General features: G+C 35.9%; 2 protein-coding genes across 2 annotated transcripts in view; one reads left to right on the forward strand and one right to left on the reverse strand.

Annotated features, from left to right (window-relative positions):
* Positions 1 to 4,060: 4,060 nt before the first annotated feature.
* On the forward strand, positions 4,061 to 4,967 carry LOC129758543 (farnesol dehydrogenase-like). The gene is made up of 2 exons (XM_055756067.1): positions 4,061 to 4,676; positions 4,749 to 4,967. The coding sequence occupies exons 1-2, from the start codon at positions 4,113 to 4,115 to the stop codon at positions 4,923 to 4,925; spliced, it is 741 nt and encodes a 246-aa protein (XP_055612042.1). The 5' UTR covers positions 4,061 to 4,112; the 3' UTR covers positions 4,926 to 4,967.
* Positions 4,968 to 15,959: 10,992 nt separating this feature from the next.
* The window catches only part of LOC129758549 (uncharacterized), a 32,711-nt gene continuing 22,622 nt past the window's right edge, over positions 15,960 to 26,048 (reverse strand). Inside the window, exon 4 of the mRNA XM_055756074.1 lies at positions 15,960 to 16,673. Coding sequence (XP_055612049.1) covers positions 16,311 to 16,673 — 363 coding nt within the window. The 3' untranslated portion in view covers positions 15,960 to 16,310. The remainder of the gene's footprint in view (positions 16,674 to 26,048) is intronic.

The raw sequence follows: 26,048 nt of genomic DNA on the forward strand, positions 1-26,048 counted from the left end.
TTTTGTCATTTTTGTAATTTTTGTAATTTTTGTAATTTTTGTAATTTTTATAATTTTTGTAATTTTTGTAATTTTTGTAATTTTTGTAATTTTTGTAATTTTTGTAATTTTTGTAATTTTTGTAATTTTTGTAATTTTTGTAATTTTTGTAATTTTTGTAATTTTTGTAATTTTTGTAATTTTTGTAATTTTTGTAATTTTTGTAATTTTTGTAATTTTTGTAATTTTTGTAATTTTTGTAATTTTTGTCATTTTTGTCATTTTTGTCATTTTTGTCATTTTTGTCATTTTTGTCATTTTTGTCATTTTTGTCATTTTTGTCATTTTTGTCATTTTTGTCATTTTTGTCATTTTTGTCATTTTTGTCATTTTTGTCATTTTTGTCATTTTTGTCATTTTTGTCATTTTTGTCATTTTTGTCATTTTTGTCATTTTTGTCATTTTTGTCATTTTTGTCATTTTTGTCATTTTTGTCATTTTTGTCATTTTTGTCATTTTTGTCATTTTTGTCATTTTTGTCATTTTTGTCATTTTTGTCATTTTTGTCATTTTTGTCATTTTTGTCATTTTTGTCATTTTTGTCATTTTTGTCATTTTTGTCATTTTTGTCATTTTTGTCATTTTTGTCATTTTTGTCATTTTTGTCATTTTTGTCATTTTTGTCATTTTTGTCATTTTTGTCATTTTTGTCATTTTTGTCATTTTTGTCATTTTTGTCATTTTTGTCATTTTTGTCATTTTTGTCATTTTTGTCATTTTTGTCATTTTTGTCATTTTTGTCATTTTTGTCATTTTTGTCATTTTTGTCATTTTTGTCATTTTTGTCATTTTTGTCATTTTTGTCATTTTTGTCATTTTTGTCATTTTTGTCATTTTTGTCATTTTTGTCATTTTTGTCATTTTTGTCATTTTTGTCATTTTTGTCATTTTTGTCATTTTTGTCATTTTTGTCATTTTTGTCATTTTTGTCATTTTTGTCATTTTTGTCATTTTTGTCATTTTTGTCATTTTTGTCATTTTTGTCATTTTTGTCATTTTTGTCATTTTTGTCATTTTTGTCATTTTTGTCATTTTTGTCATTTTTGTCATTTTTGTCATTTTTGTCATTTTTGTCATTTTTGTCATTTTTGTCATTTTTGTCATTTTTGTCATTTTTGTCATTTTTGTCATTTTTGTCATTTTTGTCATTTTTGTCATTTTTGTCATTTTTGTGAATTAGGTCATTTTTGTCATTTTTGTCATTTTTGTCATTTTTGTCATTTTTGTCATTTTTGTCATTTTTGTCATTTTTGTCATTTTTGTCATTTTTGTCATTTTTGTCATTTTTGTCATTTTTGTCATTTTTGTAATTTTTGTTATATTTGTAATTTTTGTAATTTTTGTAATTTTTGTAATTTTTGTAATTTTTGTAATTTTTGTAATTTTTTGTAATTTTTGTAATTTTTGTAATTTTTGTAATTTTTGTCATTTTTGTCATTTTTGTCATTTTTGTCATTTTTATTATTTTTGTTATTTTTGTTATTTTTGTCATTTTTGTTATTTTTGTCATTTTTGTCATTTTTGTCATTTTTGTCATTTTTGTCATTTTTGCCATTTTTGTCATTTTTGTCATTTTTATCATTTTTGTCATTTTTGTCATTTTTGTCATTTTTGTCATTTTTGTCATTTTTGTCATTTTTGTCATTTTTGTCATTTTTGTCATTTTTGTCATTTTTGTCATTTTTGTCATTTTTGTCATTTTTGTCATTTTTGTAATTTTTGTAATTTTTGTCATTTTTGTCATTTTTGTCATTTTTGTCATTTTTGTCATTTTTGTCATTTTTGTCATTTTTGTCATTTTTGTCATTTTTGTCATTTTTGTCATTTTTGTCATTTTTGTCATTTTTGTCATTTTTGTCATTTTTGTCATTTTTGTCATTTTTGTCATTTTTGTCATTTTTGTCATTTTTGTCATTTTTGTAATTTTTGCAATTTTTGTAATTTTTGTAATTTTTGTAATTTTTGTAATTTTTGTAATTTTTGTAATTTTTGTAATTTTTGTAATTTTTGTTATTTTTGTCATTTTTGTCATTTTTGTAATTTTTGTTATTTTTTGTTATTTTTGTAATTTTTGTAATTTTTGTAATTTTTTTTAATTTTTGTAATTTTTGTAATTTTTGTAATTTTTGTAATTTTTGTAATTTTTGTAATTTTTGTAATTTTTGTAATTTTTGTAATTTTTGTAATTTTTGTAATTTTTGTAATTTTTGTAATTTTTGTCATTTTTGTCATTTTTGTCATTTTTGTCATTTTTGTCATTTTTGTCATTTTTGTCATTTTTGTCATTTTTGTCATTTTTGTCATTTTTGTCATTTTTGTCATTTTTGTCATTTTTGTCATTTTTGTCATTTTTGTAATTTTTGTAATTTTTTGTAATTTTTGTAATTTTTGTAATTTTTGTAAGTTTTGTAATTTTTGTAATTTTTGTAATTTTTGTAATTTTTGTAATTTTTGTAATTTTTGTTATTTTTGTAATTTTTGTAATTTTTGTAATTTTTGTTATTTTTTGTTATTTTTGTAATTTTTGTAATTTTTGTAATTTTTTTTAATTTTTGTAATTTTGTAATTTTTGTAATTTTTGTAATTTTTGTAATTTTTGTAATTTTTGTAATTTTTGTAATTTTTGTAATTTTTGTAATTTTTGTAATTTTTGTAATTTTTGTAATTTTTGTAATTTTTGTAAATTTTGTAAATTTTGTAATTTTTGTAATATTTGTAATTTTTGTAATGTTTGTAATTTTCGTAATTTTTGTAATTTTTGTAATTTTTGAAATTTTTGTAATTTTTGTAATTTTTGTAATTTTTGTAATTTTTGCAATTTTTGTAATTTTTGTAATTTTTGTAATTTTTGTCATTTTTGTAATTTTTGTAATTTTTGTAATTTTTGTAATTTTTGTAATTTTTGTGATTTTTGTCATTTTTTTAATTTTTGTAATTTTTGTAATTTTTGTGATTTTTGTCATTTTTTTTAATTTTTGTAATTTTTGTGAATTAGGTCATTTTTGTCATTTATGTCATTTTTGTCATTTTTGTAATTTTTTGTCATTTTTGTTATTTTTGTCATTTTTGTCATTTTTGTCATTTTTGTCATTTTTGTCATTTTTGTAATTTTTGTCATTTTTGTCATTTTTGCCATTTTTGGCATTTTTGGCGTTTTTGACGTTTTTGCCATTTTTGTAATTTTTGTAATTTTTGTCATTTTTATCATTTTTGTCATTTTTGTCATTTTTGTAATTTTTGTCATTTTTGTCATTTTTGTCATTTTGGTCATTTTTGTCATTTTTGTCTTTTTATTCTTTGGCTTAATTTTTATTTTTGTCATTTTTGTTATTTTTGTGATGTGATTTCTGTTTCTTTACAAAAGTGAAAGTAAATAAATACTCTCGAGAGCTAGCCGGAACAACAAACATACGAGAACATCACGCGACCCAAACTGCTGTTCAGTGATTATAATTTGTTCTTATCAGTTTTTTATAAGGTTGTCCTAAAATAACGTACCCAAACCTTTTCAAGCCGAAACTAAATTATTAGATACTAAATTTCAAAAATATATAAGAAACCTGAAAACGACCTATTAAATTCTTTCTATGGAACAGTTTCTCTATTTGTTTGATAAAATCAATCAAAAAATACAAAAACAATCAAACGAATTAGACTGAACACAAAAACGTTGTTTAAGGACTCGTTCCAAATTATGCCAAATTAACGATATGACTCAGGAGTTATGGTAAAAGTTCATATGATGCTTATGAAAAAGTTTATAAATTTTTTAATGTCAATTTGAACAATTAACTCAACACCAAAGAAGATTCAGAATAAAATGTAGAAACACATTGTTTTGTCTTTTTTTTTTTTTCAAATAAAGAAATCCGGTACTACAGGAGACAGTCGGTACTTTCACCCTTGGAAATCAGTTGGTTGAACTTAACAAAAAAAAAAAAAGACACCGGTTAGCAGTAACTCGTTCTCAACGACTTAAAAACCAACATCCAACGCTAAGCGGATCATCAGTTCTAAGCTCATCGCGCTAGGTAGCAGCTAGGGTGTTGGTTGAGTGTTCTTGAGATTTAAAAATGGACCGTTGGATAGGTCGCGTAGCTGTTGTTACTGGGGCAAGTTCCGGAATAGGTGCCGCCATCGCCAAAGATTTCGCCAAGGCTGGGATGATTTGTGTGGGCTTAGCTCGACGGGTTGAGCGTATCGAAGCGTTGAAGGATCAGTTGCCAGCAGAAGCTCGAGATCGATTGCACGCGTTGAAGTGTGATGTGTCTAAAGAGGAAGACATTCTCGGCAGTTTTAAATGGATCGAGGAAACTTTCGGCGGAGTTGACGTGCTAGTTAATAGCGCCGGTGTCCTGCGGGATACGAACATCGTGGATGCTAACAACACCCAGATGTTGCGTGAACTTATGGACACCAACGTAATGGGGTTGGTCTTGTGCAGTCGAGAAGCTTTCCAGTCGATGAAGAAACGGAACGTTGACGGGCACATAGTACACATCAACAGCACTTCCGGCCATTACATTATACCGTTTTCGCAGATGAATCTTTACCCGGCTAGTAAGTACGCAGTTACGGCCATCACCGAAGTTATGCGGCACGAGCTTCGAACGGCCGGAACGAAGGTCAAAGTCACGGTGAGCGTTTAGAATTGACTCCAATAATCAGTCATTCAAATTTTAATTTATTTTAATTTATTCACATTTCAGAGTATTAGCCCGGGATGGGTGCGAACGGAAATCGTCCCGGAAGAATATCTGAACCAGAGTGATCTACCCATGTTGGATGCGGCAGATGTGTCTAGTGCGGTGCTCTACGCCATTGGGACGCCACCTCACGTTCAAATTCAGGAAATCATGATGCATCCAGTGGGAGAGGAGTGTTAAAGCACGCCGAAGTTCTGTGTAAAAAATGGATCAATTTCGTAAAAGTACAAATTTAACCGTTATTTTAGACTTTGAACTGTCTTGATGACCATGCGAAATACTATATAGTCTTTGTTGGGTAAGTACCTTGCTTCGATATCCGGTGATTGGAGTGGACTGTATGGTGTCGGACGCCTTGCCTGGGTGACCAATGTTGGGTGTGGGCTACGCCTTGGTTCCTTGGGGTTGAATCCGTTGTAGGATGGATTAGATGTTGTAGGCCACGTTCTCAACTTCCTACTAATTTCGTACTGGACGTTCCGGACGCACAATAACAAGACGGAGATTTAAACAAAACGCGACGCTAATGACAATACATTTATTCGACTTAACTACATCATATATTTAACTAACATAAAACATTCTTAAAAGGTACAAAATTTGGGTGGCTTGATTGCTTGGTGCTTTCTTATTCAGTACTGGAGGGCCAGCTCAAATTGAACTATTGAGCAGGCCGGGTTGATCCGATCGCCGTCGGATTAGGGTGTTATTGGGGTGGTTTCCCGGGGGTAGGGGGTGGTATTGTTGTTGCCATCGGTTGCTGCTGTGGTGGTAATGCCTGGTGTTGGTTCTCTCGCTGCCCGTCTCTCGTATCCCATCGCTCGGTGACCATCTCTCGCCATGTTGTTGCCCATCTCTCGGTGTCGATCGTGTACGCTCTTCTCTCTCATGCCTTCATCATCGTCTTGACCATCGGGGGTACGCAGATGTATTTTAGGGTACCAGTTGTAATATACAGTCTTTCTTTAAATTCTAATAAGAAGTTTTTCGTCTACGGAGACAATTCCCTTTTACTTGAAAATCTGCTGGAAAAATATATATAAGTTCCACATCTTACACTTATATAACAGGTAATTTACCCAATTCATCCGAATTACGTTGTGGACGTTGCTTGGGAGTTTTTTTATCGTCGATTTTCTTGCCGAACAGCTCCGAACTTTTTTGGCTGCCTGGACAAAAACAAACACAAAAGGCACGCGGTCACTCGTTTGGTTCACCGAGTTCACTAGTGCTGTTAACTATTACTAATAACTCTAATAGTCAGACATTAATTTTTACAATTTTTGCTTCCTCATTAGGCTTTTTTTACGAAGTTTCATACTAACCATTGCTGGTTAATAATCCATAATCCTGGTTCGGACCGACCAGTCGACTGATGTTAGAAGCAGGACGCGAGAGAAGAGAGGAGAGTCTTCTGCCAATCAGCGAGCAGCATCCGACCAGCGCGTTTGTCGCCGTTCCTCAGTCCTTTGGGGGAAGAATGACCTTGATGTTTAATTCCCGGAAAAAACGTTCCTCAGTCGAAACGTCGCGTCACCGAGATAAGAGGTGTTTTTTGGATTGTTTTATAAAGTAATTTCGTTTTGCGTGCCGTGTGTCTCTATCACGGACATCACATACGAAGGAAATTTCAGTTTTCTTCTTCGCCGCGTGTTATTGCTTTGATTGAGTTTCATCGATAAGTTTGCTGCTGTCAGTGGATGGAAATCCATCGTGGGGCTCCTTGACGGACGCCCTGGTAGGAACAACAAAAGCCGTTGGTCGAATCGATGATGTTAATCCAAACGAAGGCGGAGCCAGTTACCTGCTGAAGGTCCGCAGCCAGGAGCAAGCCACCAAACTAACCCGCATCAACCAACTCATTGATGGAATCCCCGCTTCCATCATCTCCCATCTAACTCTGAACACCACTCAATGTGTTGTTTCCTGCCGGGAAGTTTCCGGTATGTCCGAAAAGGATCTCATCGAGGAGCTGGCGGATCAAGGTATTACCCGAGTCTATCGCTTCCTGAAAAAAGTTTATGGAAAAGAAGAACCAACCAACACTATGGTTCTCTCCATTAAAGAAACCGTCCCACCCACCCACGTTTTCTTTGGTTACGACTAGAGATGTACCGAATAGTGGTATTCGGCGAACGGCCGAATACCGAATATTGACCTTTTCAACTATTCGGCCGAATATTCGGCCGAATATTCGGCTGAATATTCGGTCGAATATCCTGTTGAGTTTTTAATGAAAAAAACTCAACCGATCATTTCAATGCTTTAAATTTCTTGCATATTAATGCCCCTCAGGTTTTAGTCGATTATTTTCAACCAGATGATATTATCGAATGATGTATTACAAGATGTTTTTAAGTAGAGTCTTTCTGATTTTAAAATGTCACCAATAACTGAAAAGACATCAGATGACTAGTCGGCTTCTAGGGCGTTCATCCCCAAAGAGATTGCGTTCCTGTGAAATATGAGACAAAACATGTCGAAACAGGGGCCAAGCTATTTGCATTTGCTTCTTTGATATTGAATTAGATGAAGGTCGAACTTGCGCAACATATCTTCAAAATAGGATGATTCTTGAAGAAAAAATTATTAAAAAGGGCAAAATTTATGTTTATTTTGAAATTTTTGAAAAATCGTTATTAAACACAAAATCTAGAACTTTTTAAAGAGAAATTTGAGTTTTTTATTTGATTTAACAAATAATCTGACAAAAAAAGGAAAGTTTTAAACAATATCTGGACATCCTGGATAGAGTCTGTAGTAGATATTCGGCCTATTCGGTCTATTCGGCCGAATACTTAGCTCAACTATTCGGTGAACCGAATATTCGGCTTAACGGTTTTTTGGCGGTATTCGGCGCCGAATATTCGGCCAACCGAATATTCGGTACATCTCTAGTTACGACTTACGACCGATTTCCCACAAGACCGTACTATGCCCGACCAATGGTGTGACCCAAATGTGGCAAATATGGACACACAAAACTGCGATGCCAACTAGTCGAAGTCTGCCTGGTCTGTGGTGACCCTGGACCACACCAAAAATGCCCCAAGACTCCGAAGTGCCTCCGTGTCGGAATCCGCTTCGGCTTGGGAATTTCCCGAGATGCCGCCACCAAGGAGTACCAGTCCTGTTGCGCTGCGTCCAGAAATGCCAGCTCCGTCTGGAAACCGCCAAAACTACCACCCTCAACGATGAAAAATATCACCGAATCAAACAGCTAGAACACCAAGCTGCTCAATTTATGGCCCTGCTAAACCAACAACGAGAAAGGTTCAGATCAACGATGGAAACAGAAGAAGATACGTCGGATTCCGATGCCACCGTGACATCTGAAACCAGCTCCGCTTCAAACACGCCCAAAACGGAACAGAAACCGTGAATCATCAAAAAACCATAGCCCAACATCGATAGATCTGAAAAAGAAAAAAAACCTCTCCCACCGAATGGACCGCAATCGGCCTGCAACAGGAAATCCCGAAGCGACAACTAGCCCCAACCTTCTTCCCAGATCGGTGAGTAACAAAATCTTTCAACCATTATTAAAAATGGCTCCACCCATTGCCGCTCAAGTGAACCAATCCCCACCCAATAATAACAACTCCACAAGTACTACCTCACTGGTCTCAAGTATCACCACAACTCCTACGCCTAGAAGAAAAATATGTCTTGCCTTACAATGGAATTTACGAGGTCTGAGAGCCCGTAAAGCTGAATTGGAACTTCTCACTAAAAAAATCTCCCCATTGTACTTGCCTTACAAGAAACACTCACTCATCAAAACCATATTGCTCCAAACTTATTAAAGGCTATTCTCTCCATTTGAGCTCCAACCATGGGCAAGGGTCTGGTTTAGCTGTTAAAAACGGGTACCCATACACAATAGTATCAATCAACTCCCCACTAAATGCAGTCAGCGTCCAACTCAAATCACCCATAAACATCACCATAGTCTTGCTCTACATACCCGCCGTGAAACCACTGAATGAATACACCCAAAAAATTTGAAGAACTCCTAGAACAACTCTCCCGATCTGTCCTAATATTGGGTGACTTGAATACACACTCCATCAGCTTGGGGTGCTCTCAAACCAGCCGAAAAGAGCGTTCATTGAAAATTTCTGCTCCACCAACAATTTGGACATTATGAACAAACTCATGACCCACAAGAACTGACCCCTCTACAGGGAATACGTCTGCCTTGAACCTAAGTTTTTTTAGTATCCTGCAATATCAGCCAGAAATTCTCCTGGACAGTTCTGGAAGACACTCACGGTAGTGACCACATCCCAATCGTTGTCTCACTCGAGCATTCCACCCTCCGAGTAGCCGCATGACCTCGGTGGAAATACGAAGAGGCTGAATACGAAGAGGCTGGGGCGGGATTATGGAACTCGAAACAATCGAGTTTCGTTCGATTCGACCAACTTCGGCATTACCGATCTCGATTCGAATGGAACATTTCGAGATGATCTACTACCCGATTTACTCGAAATCTAGTACACACTTAATCTTTTCTCCTGTGATCGGAACGATTTCGTCCTGTATTTTCAACAGCTGAAATTACAGGACGACTTCAGGACAGAAAAACCGCTCAGGAAAACAACTGTAAAACTCGCCTGTAGGATCGAAACGGTTTTCTCCTGTAATTTGCAGGAGATTTGAAATGTTCCTACGGGCTCGAAACGTGTTCCTCCTGTGGTTTGTAGTGAAATTAGCTTTCGTTTTCCCCTGGTTCTAAATTTTTTATTTTCCCATAAAAACAAAAAAAAAACACAATGATTGTTTAAAGTATTTAAATTTATTTCTCACATTTTGCAATTTTTTTTTTCATTTGTCCTATTTTGTAAGGTGGTATTTTCACTATTATACAGACAAGACTGTCAATCTGAAAAACAAATAGAAAAGATTTCTATTACTTTAAGTAAAACGCCGCCTGACATCGAAACTTACCGATGCGCCGTGAGAACCTTATCCTTATCCGGTCCATGCCAGCAAACGCGTTGAAAAATCTTGCACCCGAATATGCCGACCCAACCATGCAGTCAACGAAAATTTTCACTTTGAGTTCACTATTTCTGATTAACAGCAACGAACAGATACCGCAAGGAAAAATGGCAAACTGAACCCTTTGGCGGGTTTTTATTTTGTGCACTGGTGAGAAAGAAACAGAAATCCGGTTGTTTTTTTTAAACAAGATAGAAAGAGATGGGAGATTTGACAAGAAATGTGTCTACAGCGATTCAGGAGAACACTGTCCTGAGTTCACGGGGTTGGTCAGAGTTCCTGTGCTCTCGTAGCAAATTTGTCTCGGATTTCAGAAGAGATGAGACGTCCCGCGATTCGGGTGAGTTCTCATTCGAACTTCGTTTAAATTGAGCAGTGTTCCTGTGATACGGAGAATCATGGTCCCGAGCGGGATAAATGCAATCTTAGTGTGTACGTGAAAATTTAGAACTCGAACGAGATTCGTAATACTGATGCTAATTCGATTCGAGTTCAACTCGAAACGGGTAACTCGAATCGAATAGGATTCATAATTCCAACCCTGGTTTGGATACCAATTCGAAAAGTAATTCCCACTTCACTTATGATTCCTTCACTAGGCTACTCTTTAACACAGCCTCTCTGTACATTCCGCGGACCACTGGGGTACCAGGTAAAAGAGCCGTTCACCCCCTAAAAATTTTCGCTCTAGAGAGTTCAAAGCTGCACGATCTGCCGCTATGGCTGCCGTTAAAACCACAAAAAGAAATAGTTGGAGGGATTTTGTGGAGGAAATCAATCCCCAAACTCCATCCGCCTAAGTTTGGGATAAAATCAAGCGCCGGAATGGCTCCAATCGCACCAGCCGTTTCCATCTGTTGCTGGGTGAACAATACTCTAACGACCCTGCGTTGCACGCTGAATCCTTCTGCACACACTTCTCCTCCGTCTGGAGGAGGGGTCCGTAGAGGACCCAAATCCTAACAACGAAAACACTATCGACTTTGGTACTGGTTCAAACAACGATTACAACTCCGATTGTGACAATCTTGTGCCGGCTCGCATGTGGTCTAATGCCACAATCAATAATGTAAATATTCGCAAACATATATCCAGTGCAATCTCAGCGATTGATTGCAAAATTCATAAATTACCCATTTAGCTCACCCTCCATAAGAAATACGTAAAAAGCGACTTACGTGGTTTGTTGCTGGAGCCCGGGATTGGGTCTTCTTGAGCAGTGAACATTTCCTCTTGGGCACATGCCTGTTCCTGTTGCGCCTCCTCGCCCTTGTCATCCGCTGACCAAATTTCGGCGGGCGTATAGACCCGAACTTTCCTCCTGCCGTGCTGATGAGTCCACCCAGAATGCTGCTACTCGCTGGGAGTTCTTTATTGTAACCGGAACTATTTTGCCTCGTGGCTCGTACAAAATTTTGTGCTATTACGACCACCAACAGTGAGTCACGCACTGGTTCTCAAGGCCGAAGTGGTTTTCGTGGGACTTATCTAAGACCACTGACCGACATTCGCACCAGGGAAACCGAATAAAAAAAACTGCTGATTCAGCAGAAAAACAACCGATGATCCGATGCAATTCGCCCCCAAAAAAACGCTCTACAGGCGACAAAAAGGCGTGATAAAATGTTGCGAAAGCCGATGCTGAAGGAACGATCGGTGCCTTCCGCCAAGGCCGACCTCGTACCTCGGGTTTTCCAAATCGGCAGTGGTTCCGGAGAACCGTTCTTGGACCAGCTGGTGCCGAAGGTGGCAATAAACCGACGTGATGCTCGGGGTTTCCTGAATCGGCAGTGGTTCCGGGGAACCGTCTTAGGACCACCTACCAACTGCTGCGATCAAAACGGTATTGAAAAAAGGGGTCCTGTCGGAACAAGAAATTTGGTCAGGAATGAACTTCTTCTTTTTCGATTTTTTGTTGTTGTACTTACAGCACACGTCTGACCCCTTTAGTGGATCTTGATCTTTGGCCTCTTTCCTGGCGGCTTCTGGGTTTTTGAACCGGCTGACACGCCGTTTAAGGTACACGGAGTCTTTTCTCGTGCCTCGTCAGCTCCCGGTTATGTATCGACCGGATTTTTTGGCGATCAGTTGGAGACACTGGCGGACGTCGGCGCCTCTCCGTTTCAGGAATCAATCGGCCTCTTGCCAACCAGCGGAACACCTCTGTTGGTTCGTCCCACACGTGCCACTTTCGGAAAAGGTTGCTCTTCACTTCACTTTTACGTTGTGTCCCGGAAGTGCAAAGAAGAGTTCAATGCTGCCAATCATTCAGTGGACCTTTTTTTTTGTTTTCTTTTGTCATTTGTTTCCAATTTTTCGACGTTGGAATTTTGACACATGTCTAATCTGAGTTTGTTCAATACTTGCCCGAGATCTGATTGAACATTTTTCCTGCAGTGCTAATTTTTTGCACCGTGTTTTGTTTCCGTGTTTTTCGGTTTTTTGATAGCAACTTTTAATTTTATACTTGTTTCGTGTATACACGCTCCGTAATCTTTGATGAGGGAATGTGTTAAAGAAAAATAACGTTTGCGATTGCGCTCGTATCGTATCAAATAAATCAAATAAACAAAGAATATTCATATGTAACACGATTTCACCTAACAAGAACTTGACATCGTCCTTAGTAAGGTCAAAGGACGTTCCGCTGGTCAAAACGAGATTGGTTATCCCCCTTTGAAACAACTCCCACTAATCGGCAAGATTCTGTTCCTGGAAATACTTAACGGTATCTGGAACGTCGGCGAAATCCATACGCAGTGCAAAGAAGGCCCAATCATATCAATTTCCAAACCCCATAAAGACCTTCACCTCATTAACAGTCTCCGTCCTATCACCCTCTTGGACTGAAAAGGAAAGATTCTTGAACGCCTGGTTAAACGACGTCTAGTCTCTTTTCTCAAGTCCAACAACCTCCTCGACACAAGACAGTTTGGCTTTCGCCCTGGATGCTCTAACGACGACCACCTCAACTCATTTAAAATCTCGTTGCCGACGCCATCGATAACAGGTGGGGTGCTTATGTTTGGACTTCTCTAAGGCCTTTGACCGGGTATCCCGTCATCAAATTTAGTCCAGGCTAAAACAAGGGGGTGTTCTGGGCAGAATGAGATATTTCATCCGCAGCTTCCTGACTGAACGTAAAGCTAGAGTCTACATCGATGGCAAGCTATCATCCTCACACACCATAGCAAACGGTGTGTCCCACCCAAGGCTCTGTATTGGCCCCAACGCTGTTTCTTATTGTGACGTATCACTCTTTGATGTAGTTCCAGAGGACGTCAATGTTCTGGCCTACGCCGACGACATAACCCTGATATCCGTGTCTCCTTACGCAGAACTATCCAGAAAGCAACTACGATTGACCGTAGGCAGGGTAGACAACTGGGCACCTTCAATGGGTTTCGCTCCAGAAAAGTCAAAACTCATGCATCTTAGTAGCAGGAAGAAGAAGCCTAACAAACTTCCCCCACTTATAATGGGCAATAAAGTTATCCTCATTGTTCACGCATCCCGCATTCTTGGAGTCTTGGTGAATGATAAGCTCCAATTCATCAATTATGCCGAAAATACAAGCAAATACCCTAGTTCTTCACTGATAGTTCCAAGTGCCCTGACGACCGTTTTGGCTGTGGCATATTCAGCACTACCGACACACAGTGGGGCAGACCTGACCAACCGGTGGTCAAAACCTCATAACTTTTTTAAATGAAATCCTACTGGTTTGAAGTCTTCTGAAAAGTTGTTCATCTGATCGAAATCTTTAATTTGATGTAGTTTTTTTTCATCTGGGTGTTGCAAAATTTGATTTCAGCAGATTTTCCTTATCAACTTGAAAGCTACTCAGTCGATCGGCGTGAAAATGATCATGTAAGGGTTTTTAGGACCGTTAATAAGTTAAATGATGCTCTAAGATCCCTCCCCTCACAAGAATGGGGGTCCCCATACAAATGTTACCTGAATATCTACAAAACTCTTGAATAAATAATGAAAATGGACCCAAATTTGTCAAGAAAGAAATGCATGTTATTTTAACGCTAGTTTGAGACCAATCTCTTTTCTGGAAGGAGAAAATTTCATAGAAATGGTACCAAAATTAAAAAAACTAACTAAGCAACCACAAAAGATCTAACAACTGGTAGGAACCTGACAAGGAACAAACAAGCAAATTGAACCAAATTTAACCGAATTTGACCTCTGAGGATTTCGGGGTACGACAAATCGTTCATTATGATGGCTCAAAACTCATTCCATCTATGAAACGAATGCTTCTATACAAATTAAATATGAAAAATATGAACAGAATTTTATTCTAAGGGTCATGTCAGTGTGATCAGTGGTAATAGAACAAATAAGTTCAGATAATAAAGCCATAAACTCATATTGGTACCTTATATAAGTAGCAAATAGATCAAGTAGGCTGTTACTCAATATGACAGCAAAAAACATGGGTGCATTGTTTTTTTTAAATATCCAAACATTCAGTGTGTGAAAATTTATATTTTATTTTTGAGTAAAACTTTAAAATCTCTACATTTTACAGAAAATTTTTTTGAATAACAGATAGGTACTAAACATCTGACCGAAAAGGATTTGAGAAGGTTATAGAAAGTTCATATTCCAAAAAATCTGATCTGCTTGTCTGTAGATAAATATAACTTTTAAAAACCGATGAAGTATTATCATACTAAGAGGAAAATAAATTTAGAAAAAAATTAAATTTTAAAATTTCAAATTCGATTGAGTTCAAATTTTTCTAGCAAAAACCATTATCAAAATCAATTCCACAAGTACGATAATTGTCCAAAAACATGTTTCACCAAAACGTGAATAACTTTTGAATAGGCAAAAAGTGGCAACTACTTTTTGTTTTGTTGGATAGCTGAGACTTCCATTTAAATGGTCGAGTAGAAATGAGAGTGGGGTAACGTGGGGTAACATGATTTCCAGATGTCCCAATATGATGAAAATTCATAATTTTTTAACATTATACGTTTATGCTCGTAAAAAAATTACGATTTTTTTTTCAGTTCTTCAACCTCAAATAAATAAATTTCATATTATTCTTAACACATACGTGTTAAATTTTTTTTATTTCTTCAAGAAATGAAATTTTAGTGGAGTATTGAAAATATTTTTTTGTTTTTGCGATAAAATCCAACAGCATCATACCTCAACTTCACCTACGTGAATAATTGTATGAAACATCGAATTTTAAGTTTTGTTTCACAGATTTGTGATCGGTGTAATGTCCAGTTTCTGAAAAGCATAAATTTATGATGAATTTTTGAAATTTACAAAAAGGGGTTTTGGCCAAGCTTTCATAGGTCCTGCCCCACTGTGCGACAGTATGGTCCTTGCTATACCACCCAAGTGCTCCGTTTTCAGCTCTGAAGCTTTCGCCATCCTAAAAGCAGCCCAAGACCTCTGCCCGTTTACCGGCGCAGTCATCTTCTCCGACTCTGCAAGCGTGCTGAGAGCTGTCCAGGCAGCCCACAACTAACACCCATGGATCATTGCCCTTTCCAACATAGCAGCTGCGAAGAAAATAACATTGTGCTGGATTCCCGACAACGAAGCAGCAGATCGAATAGCTTCCAACGGTGGTCAACTTGAACCCCCAAACATGCCCATCCCTCCCTCAGATGCCGCCCACTGGCTTAAAAACCACCTGCTTTTCTCTTGAACACACACCTGGAACAACACCACCGAAAACAAGCTGAGGGAGGTCAAAAACTGCACCTATGCATGGAACGACCGGAACTCTTTCTTCGAGCGGAGAGCCTTAACTCGAATACGACACACAAGATTGACCCATGGCGATCTCATGGGTAAAGAGGACCTTCCCATCTGCCCTGCTTGCAGCATAACCATCACCATCAAACACAGCCTCACGGAATGTCCCATATACCAGCAAGCCCGCATGGACTGTGACCTTGCCGACAACCTTCGACAGATCCTGTCAAATGATCCTGAAGAAGAGGACAAAATCCTCAACCAACATGAGTGTTTTTGCGGCATACCACTCCATTGCCTATTTTCCATAATGTGTACAGCACACTTTTCAGTGCATTTTCGGCACAAGGATTCGCTCCATAAGCATTGGATGTTTGCAACCTCTTTTATGGGTGTACTATTGAGTGAGTTCGAGGAACTTCTATTGGTGTGTCCATATTGAAGAGAGTTAGCAAGAGTAAAACACAACAGTTTGGTGGGCTTTAATATTTTTATTCAATAAATATCGAAAAAAAAAACGGTTACCTATCATTCACTTCTTTCTGATTTAACCACTACGCGTCAATTCGTTTTGATTCTAATGGGTCCGAACTTATCGTGGGACAGTCAGTCAGTCGGTAGTGCACTCAAATACGAGTCAAAGTATCTATCGAGTCCTAACATCTAAAATCGTATCTTATGGGGCTAACTTATTCGGTAGGTATCTGTTTTCTTAAGTGCGTAACGGTACGATTTGAAGGGTGAAAAACAATAGAATTGGTGAAAATAAGAACGTTTGAAAGGTTAGGAATTGAAGAGTATAGACTACAATCCGGCTGCTTCTTAGATGCGCAAATTGGGGTTGGTGTACTTGACGTACTTGAGCAAGGCGTCGTTTTCCTCGCACACCCAAGGCTTCACGTGGTGGCAGGCAACGTCGTGCCAGTGGACGCCATCGTTGTAGAAGTTGTTCAGGATGGCCAGACAGTTCTCGGGGGCTCCGCCCTGGATCAGTTCCCGGTTGTCCGGTTGGGCCTTGCCGATGCCGCCATTTTCGGACCAATCGTTCTGGTTGCGCACGTTGCTCGGGGCCAGCTTCTGGAGCTCGGCGGTCCAGAACCATCCGTTCACCTGGACCGGCTGCAAATCCGGTCGATCACAGCCCTTGAAGTCACACAGCCGACCGCTGGTCCAGATGTATTTTTGCTGCAAAGAGAAAAGGAGAAACAGTTTTAAATAAGTTGCTTTAGTGACTCAAGTCCAATCGGAAAAATTTGATATAATTTGATATAAATGTCTTTTTCGCAATGCCAGTTTTGGTTGAGGTAGGTTCCAAAGTAGAAACTCAAATTCCAGACACGTTACTCGCACGACGAAATTGCGGCAAAGCGAAAGCAGAAACTGCATAATAATCACCACAAACACCGGATCGGGCTGGGGACATATTTATTTGCATTTTATGGCATTTTATCGCCATATTTCGTCTTCTCGCGAGACCACAGATGGTTTCGAGGGGAGGCAGGCAGCTCGCGATTTCCGTCCATCTAGCGGGTAAACATCTTCATTTTTCCATAAATATCTGGGTCACACTCGCACTCTCGATGTCTCGCGAGCAGCGTTTTGTGTTTCGCGACAAGTTATTTATTCATCTGGGCGTAGGAGTGTGAGGACTATAATTTCCTTACAATAACGTAATTGAAGATTGATGATTATTGGCTCGGGGCAAACACACCTCTTTGGGTGGTGCAATTACCCAAAATTTGAAAATTAGATTAATTTTTAAAAATTAGAGAGAAAAAATTATAGTAATCATATTTCCTCAAAGGTTTTTGAACCGAACTTATAAGTAAAATTTGACTCATATTTGAAAGAAAATCTTCCAGATTATATTCGGTTACTGAAACATCCTAATGTACAAACCTAAAGAAAGTTGCGAATTGCATGCAAACGTGAAAACTTTTTGGCTTTTATGCAGAGCTTCAATTGCACAGATTTTGCTGTTATAAATCATTGTTGATGTAGGGTTGATTCAATGTATTACATAATTTTAGGCGTATTGAAAGTCTGAAGGTAGTTTAGGTTTATTTCTAGGATAGAAATTACAACAATTCACATGTGATATTCAATACCTATAAGAATTCGAACCATGCAATAACCGATAGACTGAGTCGATTTTAAGTCATTTTTGAATTTCTCAAAACCTGAGGTCTAAAAGGCATAGTTTTGGTTCAGAACTCATCCATGATTTTTTGCAGAATTTTTAAGTAACGTTTACATGAATAAATTTTATCATTTAGGTTTATATGGGAAAATTGAATAGATTGTACTCAAAAATCAACATGATGTTTGTTTCTTCTGTGCAGCCGAGCCTGGTTTTTGTGCCAATTTATAATTTTTCCAAAGGAAATATTCTGCTGAACAACTTTGTCGAAGATCTTAACTTTGTATCTTATTAGGCCAAAAAGTTATAAGCTGTTTAACAGAGGTATGTCTTTTTACATTGATGAACAATGAATTTAATTGACATCACTGCTTGTGCTTCGCAAAGCATTGCATGAAAAGAAGATTTGCAATACCTCGTTAGGCACCCAGCAGTGATGGCAACTGAATTTATTGTTTATCTATTCCAAAAGACAAACCCCTGTTAATATGCTAATAACTATTTTACCTAATCAGATACAAAATTAAGGTTTTCGACAAAGTTATTCAGCAGAAAATGCAGTACAAATATATTTTTTATTTTTCCCAAATTTCATATTTAGAGCATATCTCAAAAACTGTTCTACTAAGATTTTTTTTGAATATCCATTTCGGGTTCAGCGCCCACATTCAGAATGATCTTCAGCCCATTAGTTCAAAAATGCTGTAAACTAATGTAATTAATCACTCAATGAGGAGCGACCATTTTTGTCCGGATGACAGCCGGCGAAGAAACACCTTTATTGGACTTATGTGTCGAAGATTAATGCGGAAGATTACGCAACTGGACCGCGCCGTGCGAGCTAACATGCATTCATATGCAGATGAGTTCATCCGTGGCATGTTTAACGAATGTAGCGAGCGATACCTGACATCTGAACATACAAATCGCACTAGACAAAGTTGCAGGCAGCTAAACCAACAACAAAAAAAACGGTCACTGCAACTGACACTTTGGTTGAAGACGATATGGGATGAATTGGCAATGATTTGTTCCATTCAAGACGGAGCAAAAAAGTTCAAACAGCTGAACAATAGTACGGAAAACTGAGATATCAAATGATGGTCGCATTGATTGTACGATTCTGTAGATTCTCGAACTTCACCGCCTAATACTGATGTATGGTGTACTAACAACTTAAGGTGACAAACTTGACAAATAAAGTTGCCGCAACAATGGGCCATGTGAGAAGCTGTTAAATGTTTTTCAAACAGCTAATCCATCAAACAAACATCTCCGGACGGCTGGGAGATGCATCTGGTTCGCTCGAGGCGAAATCAATCGAAACTTGTCGATAAAAAATAGAAAAAAAATCAGACACTCAGTTTGAGAAAAAAACTGCAAATAAAACTAACGGCAATCTGTACATTAGACCGCTGAATGAATTTTGCTCCCATATGATTTTTCGATGTGTTTCGGGTCACCAAGCATCAGTGTAAAATTTGAAAAGATTTGGTTGATTTCTGAATTAGCTCAACGCGTTTCAATTTTGTATGGAAATTTGTATGGAAGAAACCTTTTCAAAATAAAAAAATCAATGAAATTTATGTAAAAATGGCAGGATTTGCTGTTTAGAGCTTTCACAAATTTCAAGAAATGTTTTTTTCGAGGTAAAACAAGTCAACAAATTCATTGGCTATGCAAAGCAGTTTTTTGCAATTTTTCATTTTCATCCTACGGTTAAACAGTTTTTAAAATAGCAGTTAGGTTTAAGGTTTGTTCACATGAAATGTACCGCAAGAGTTAAGAAATATTTAAATTTTAAAGATATATTTTTTTGAAATTTTCAGTAAATCTCTGGCGATTTTTGAATGAATAATTTTGTTATGCCATACAAATTACCATACAAAATTAAAACTCGTTGCACTTATTCAGAACTGAATGAACCGCTTCCAAAATTTGTATTGCTTTTTGTGCAGTAAAAACAATCAAAAAGCTGAATCAAAGCAATCAAAAGATTCCTTTTAATTCAACCAATTAATTGTGGTTGAATTAAAAGGAATCTTTCGATTGCTTTGATTCAGTTGAATCATTCAACCAAGTAGGCTCATACCACAACAGAACCAAAAAAGGTTATGGAAGGAGTTAAAATGTATAAATTTAAATTGTTCATACAAAGCTCGCAGCGGTCTAATATACATTCTCGATTTACACTCGAGTTTCAGCGAAAAATTTACTTTTAAAAATGTTTTCTTTCATTTTCTCCCAATTTTAGAAAGGTTGTTTTCTACTCTGCCATCTTAAGCATTTTTATAAAAAATGCAGCCAAAATAAAATAATGAGATATTCACACGTTTTACGCAGAATGTTTTCAAATCTCAGAATATCGATGAGAAAGATTTTCTAAGGTCCGACTACATCAAGCTTCTAGAAACATTTTCTATTCAATTCAATTCTATTCTATTCAATATTTCAACAGAACTTCTTTACTCATTTATTTATAAAATACTAGCTGTCCCCATACGAACTCCGTTTCGCTTTCAGCTTGGAATATGTTATGAACAGTTTGTATGAATGTCAATAGCCAAATATTTTCCAGATGCATTTCCGAATTAATTGTTAAGTTATAATTGCAAAAATATTGAACGAACACCTCTTCTGTCGTCTGCTACTTCATTTGGAATCAGGAATTGATTGCCCGTGCCAAAAAAAACCCTGTGTCAAAATTTCGAGTCGATCGTCGCATAACAACTCAATTATTGCCAAAAACTTAAACCTCTTATACAATCTTTGATATCTGAAGTCGATTGTCCGTCTCTGAAAACTACCGTGTGCAAATTTTCATCCCAATCCGATGTTTAAAAATGACGATATTTCAAAAATATTGTAAGGTTAGTATGGACGACCCCATTGCCGGCCCCTTACGCTGAATTCAATACCTGAAATCGATTGATCGTCCCTCAAAACTCTCGTGTACCAATTTTCATCTAAATAGATGTATAATAACGACAATATCACAAAAACAGTGAATAGTTAATATGGACGACCCCTGACTTTAATTTGAATAAGTGAATTCAATTTTTTGTCCCAAATAACCCCTATGTGCCAATTTTCAACCCAATCCGATGTATAAAAACGGCAAGATGACTAAGATATTGAAAACTTAATATTGACAAACATCGTTTCTTAGGAAGCTTGAATATATTTGGCCTTATAGTTTTATCTTAAAAAGATTTTACTGCTTTTTTATCTTTTCCATCCCTTATCTAATGAAAATATCTGTTGAAGATTATCCCACTTTTCAATATGCATGATTTTGTTGAGCATGTTGAAAACTCACTTTGCATGTTTTCAACTACATAAACTCTGAATCTAATAATTTTTTCTTTCTCTATGAGGAATTCCAAAAATATAAAAATTGTTGACCCTCAAAGCCCCCCGCGGCGGTAAAGAGCACTTTGAAAGCCACTACTATTCTAGTCAATATATTCCTAACAGGCTAGTTGTATTTTTCAATCAAAATGTAGGCTTAAAATTGTATCCAAATATCTCGTACCGGTAGCATGTGCTTTGAACAGTAGAAGGTACAAAATGCACCCGCCAAAATTTTCACTTTCAAATTTTTCATGCTCAGCAAGCTTCGATTTGCTATCCAGTACATGTGAGCTCTGGATGGTCGTTTCTAATAGCCTACCCATGTTGATGGTGAAAATAATCCCGCCAACGAAACGAACGGAAACGAAAGTCGGTTCAGAAAATGGGTGCCATGACTTTTGGTTCGGGGGAATAAAACCGTTGTTGTATGGACGACCGCCTTCAAAAAGGGTCATCCGAAAATCTAAAAACATTTTTCATCATTCCTGGTCCTAATGAGCACCCATGCCAAATTTCAGCTCTCTAGCTCTTAAGGTGGCTGAGCCTATTGAAGACAAACATACAAACGAACAAACAAACGGAAATTACTTTTTATATATATAGATTTTTAAAGATTTTACAAAAATATTTAACAGATTGTTTAACTGCTTAAACCTCATAAGTGAATCATGAATAAATCAAATTTGCATAACTGTGATCCAAAAGTCCTTCATTCAAAAAACGTCATTTTAACCTAGAAGAGTTATTTAAAAGAAGTATAAGGATTTAAATTAATTATTGACGGTAAATTATGTAAATAAAAAATTTAGTATGTAGGTATAGTTTACCCCACTTTTTTAAATTGTTTGGAATATTATGATTCGATCAGTTTCATTGTTTTATCTAATCACACGACAGTTTCTAAAGGTGATTAAAATAAAATATTAAACTAAAACGATAAAATTAAGAGAATTTTGTTTTAACTTAACCATATATCGCTAAGATTTCCTCTGAAATTGCCTTATTTTGAAGCTAGTGGACAGCAAACCGCCTATAGAAAATTCAATTTCTGATGTTCGCTAGCTTCAAAATAAGGCCACCTATGATCTATAAATAAAAACAAATCCTCACAGAAAATTGTGGTAGTTATAAAAAACGGGAATTCCTGAATCTTGAGAGTTGAATTCAGAATTTTCTGGCACGTGTTAAATGTAAGATTTTTCAGATTTTCCATGGATCAGAGAAATTTTACACATAATAGCTGAAAAAATAGCATTTTAACCTTCCAAAGCCGTTCGCTAAATATCCGTTTCGAGGAAATTTAAGTTGTGGTTTGATTTCGTTCTCCTGGCTATAAATATTAACCGATTTTGATGATATTATATTCATTGTGTAGGTAAATTATTCTAATTACTCAACATTTAAAAACAAAGTCGATATGTTTTTCCAGATTATCATAAACTGGTTTAAAATGAAAAAAGTCCGAAAAATCAATTTTATTTTTAAAATACTCATAACTTTTGACAGCTTTAATGTATTTAAGTGTTTCATTGATGTTTGAAATTGATAAGAATCCATCTATCCGACATTGTATAGACATGTTGGGGTCCAATGAAAGTTTTGACCGCTATCTAAGATCTTCCGGTAGAAAAAAATCTAACTTTTAAAAAACGACTTTCAGTTTTGACTTTGCATAGCTGTATTTCATTTCCCAATGAACCGATTTTCAAAACAATAATTTTAGTTTTTTGTCGTTAATTTGATCATCATTTTCATAGAACATACTTGGTCTGTTAAAATTTACAGTTCTTCAGTATATCGGAATGATGTAAAGATGTTTGAAATGAGCGCTTCGGGTCATATTGACCCGAACAGCTTTGGAGGGTTAAAAACGTTATTTTTTTCAGTCACTTTCATAAGCTAATAGGCTCTATTTTCAAATCTAAGCATCGACTGATCATTTTCTTGTATATTTAGATCACGAAAAATGCCTATTTAAAACTGTTGAAATATAGTCAATTATTGTTTTTTTTACAAATTTCATGATTAGCAATTCTTTAAATAATCTCGCAAAGAAAACTTAAGGAACGTTTTTCAAATACCTGTAGCTTTAGACTGAGTCGATTTGAGGTAATTTTTGAATTTCTCAACCCCTGGGTTCTAAAAAACTTCATCATGGTCCAACACTCATCCATGATTTTTTTGTAGAATTTTTAAGTAACGTTTACATGAGTAAGTTTGAACTTTTAGGTTTGTATGGGAAAATTGAATATTTTGTACTAAAAAATCAACATTAATTTTGTTTCTTCTGTGGAACCGAGCCAGCTGATAGTTTTTGTGCCAATTTACAAAATTTCTTAAGTAAATTTTTCGCTGAACTACTTTGTCCAAGACCGTAACTTCGTATCTTATTAGACATTGATTTTTCGCATTGATAAACAATAATATTTACTCATTTTAACGTTACTAAAAATTCTACAAAAAATCATGGATGGTTTTGGACCAAGACGAAGCCTTGGTGGGTTCTTTAAACCAGGGTTTCAGAAATTCAAAGATTACTCCAAACCGACTCAGTCTACTGTACCATAGAAAAATAGAAGAAAAGATGGTTAATATCTCATCTTTTCGGGTTTATTTTAAAAAACACTGACCTAAAAACTTATTAACATAAATTAAATTATCATATTTTTAGTTATTTAACTCCACATAAATTATAGTAAATATTTCATAAAAGAATTAAACATGTCTAAGGTTTTTTTTCGAATCAATTGTGTACAAGCAAAAGTACTAAATTTCAACTGGCATTTTAGATCTAGGTCCAATAAAGGGTAGGGGAGATGAGGGCATAACGAGCACCCGAGGCATAATGAGAAGTCCATTTTTCTACATAAGTACGTATTTTCTTAAACAAATTTTCATGAGGACTTGTTTCGTACTACCTATAGTATTAATTTTTCACCAAAAAAGAAATATCCTTTTCATATTTACAGAAATATTAAATAATAACCAGCTAGGTTCTCAAGTGACGAAAATATTATAATTTTTGAGCACCACCAAATAAGCTTTTATGACCTTTAAATCATCTTGATCTGAAATGTACGCACTGCAACATGATCTACACATTGTTTCTAAATTTTCAGCATCATAAAATTTTTGATTTTTCACTTTAATCAATTGTAAAATGCGTTTTTACTTTAATTTGTTCACTAGAGGCGAACAGAGCACTTTCAATGAAGGCATATTGAGCATTTTCTGCCGGAGAATCTAGCAGCGAATTCAACTCGATGAAGTCAACTGAATAATAGAGCTACAGCTTAACTTGTATCGTCTGACGATTTGGCCTATTGGTTAGATGTCGGAGAGGTAATTAGTAGACTCGAGTTCGATTCCTGTTCGAGGGGATTTTTTTTTGCACATACCATTCATGATTGATTTTTTTTTATTGTTACATTACACGGCTAATAGCATCAAAGCATCATCCGTCAAACAAAACACCAGAAACATAATGTATGAACATGTGTTAATTCTTTGAATTCTACAAACAGACCTAGATTATTTTGTTTTTGCTTTGTTTGATGAATCTACGCCTCACCGTTTAGTGCAATCATGATCATAAATAATAAATGAAGAAAAAAAAATCACCTCCACCAGGAATCGAACTCGAGCCTACTGATTATCTCTCCGACATCTAACCAATAGGCCAAATCGTCAAACGATACAAGTTGAGCTGTAGCTCTATTACTCAATTGACTTCATCGAGTCGAATTCGCTGCTAGATTCCCGGCAGAAAATGCTCATTATGCCTTCATTAATGGTGCTCATACTGCATCGGGGGGTTTCTCATTATGCCTCTACAGTGACTGGTTTTCAGCTTTCGGCAAAATTTTTTAAAATGCATCTTTAAACGTTTTTATCTACTTTTTCAAGTTTCATCCAATTAGACAATAGACTATTTGAGTGTCGGAACACGAAACAATGATGTAATTCACATATTACAGCTGTTCTCTATGGTTAAATAAGCATTTTCCTTAAGGTGCCCATTATGCCCTCATCTCCCCTACTAGCCCAGTCATGGCCGTAGGAAAAGGAGGCCTAAAATGCCAAGTGAAATGTTCTTAAAGCCTAATCAAATTTTGACGAACGACTAAACCGAGTTAAGAGTAAAAATATCGATTTAGAACTAATTCCAAAACCTCAAAATGTCATAGCAGCTTTACAATTTTACTTTTAGTCTTTTAAAATATTCCTACTTGTTGATAATAATTTAGTTCCGTATATTGAATTCAATAAAGTTAGAGTAAGCTAGCCAGATTGCCCAGATTTTTTTTCACTTTATTTGCAAAATAAAACAAAAGTTCTATTTGAGTCATTAGAATTCTAGATTTTGCGTTCAGAACATCTGTTTTAACAAATTTTGTTAAAATAAACTTGAACGATTTTTTGAAAGCCTAATCAAGGATTCTCAATTGGATGTTGTGTTTCGATAAAAAAAAAACAGTTTTCAAGTGTTCGAGAGTTCTTCTCGATTTTTATGGAATAAATCTGAAATATCCCTGGATATTCGCCAGAATTTAAGAAAAATTTAAGAAAATATAGCCTGGATTTGCGTTTCAGACTAAAATAAAAAGGATTTTCCAATTTCAAAGCTTGAAATTCAAACCATGTTTAAGATCTGGATCTGAAGTTTTTAGTCAATTCTTATACAGAATTGAAGTATAAATAAGTTTCATGATGGTTTTATGAATTAATAATGAAAAAAACATATCGAAAACGAAAACCTTAAATTCAGAATTCAATTAAGAGATTTCTGATACAAATTTCGCATTTTATTTCATAATTAATAAGAATGCTTATCCGGAATTTATATTCAGATATTGATTTTAGGTTTGAAATGCAGAATTCAGTCTAGAAATTAGAACTCAAAATTTAGATAGAGCGTTAGCTCGAATCTATGTTTTATAATTAAAGTTAACATAACAATGTGAAAATTTCATTAAGGATTCAAACTGCAGAAGATTGCAGTTTTATGATTTTGACTCTTGATTCAAATTCTAAATTTTATTTTCAACCAGAGTCAGTTTGAAACA

The sequence above is a fragment of the Uranotaenia lowii genome, chromosome 3 (assembly GCF_029784155.1).
Source record: "Uranotaenia lowii strain MFRU-FL chromosome 3, ASM2978415v1, whole genome shotgun sequence".
NCBI lineage: Eukaryota > Metazoa > Arthropoda > Insecta > Diptera > Culicidae > Uranotaenia > Uranotaenia lowii.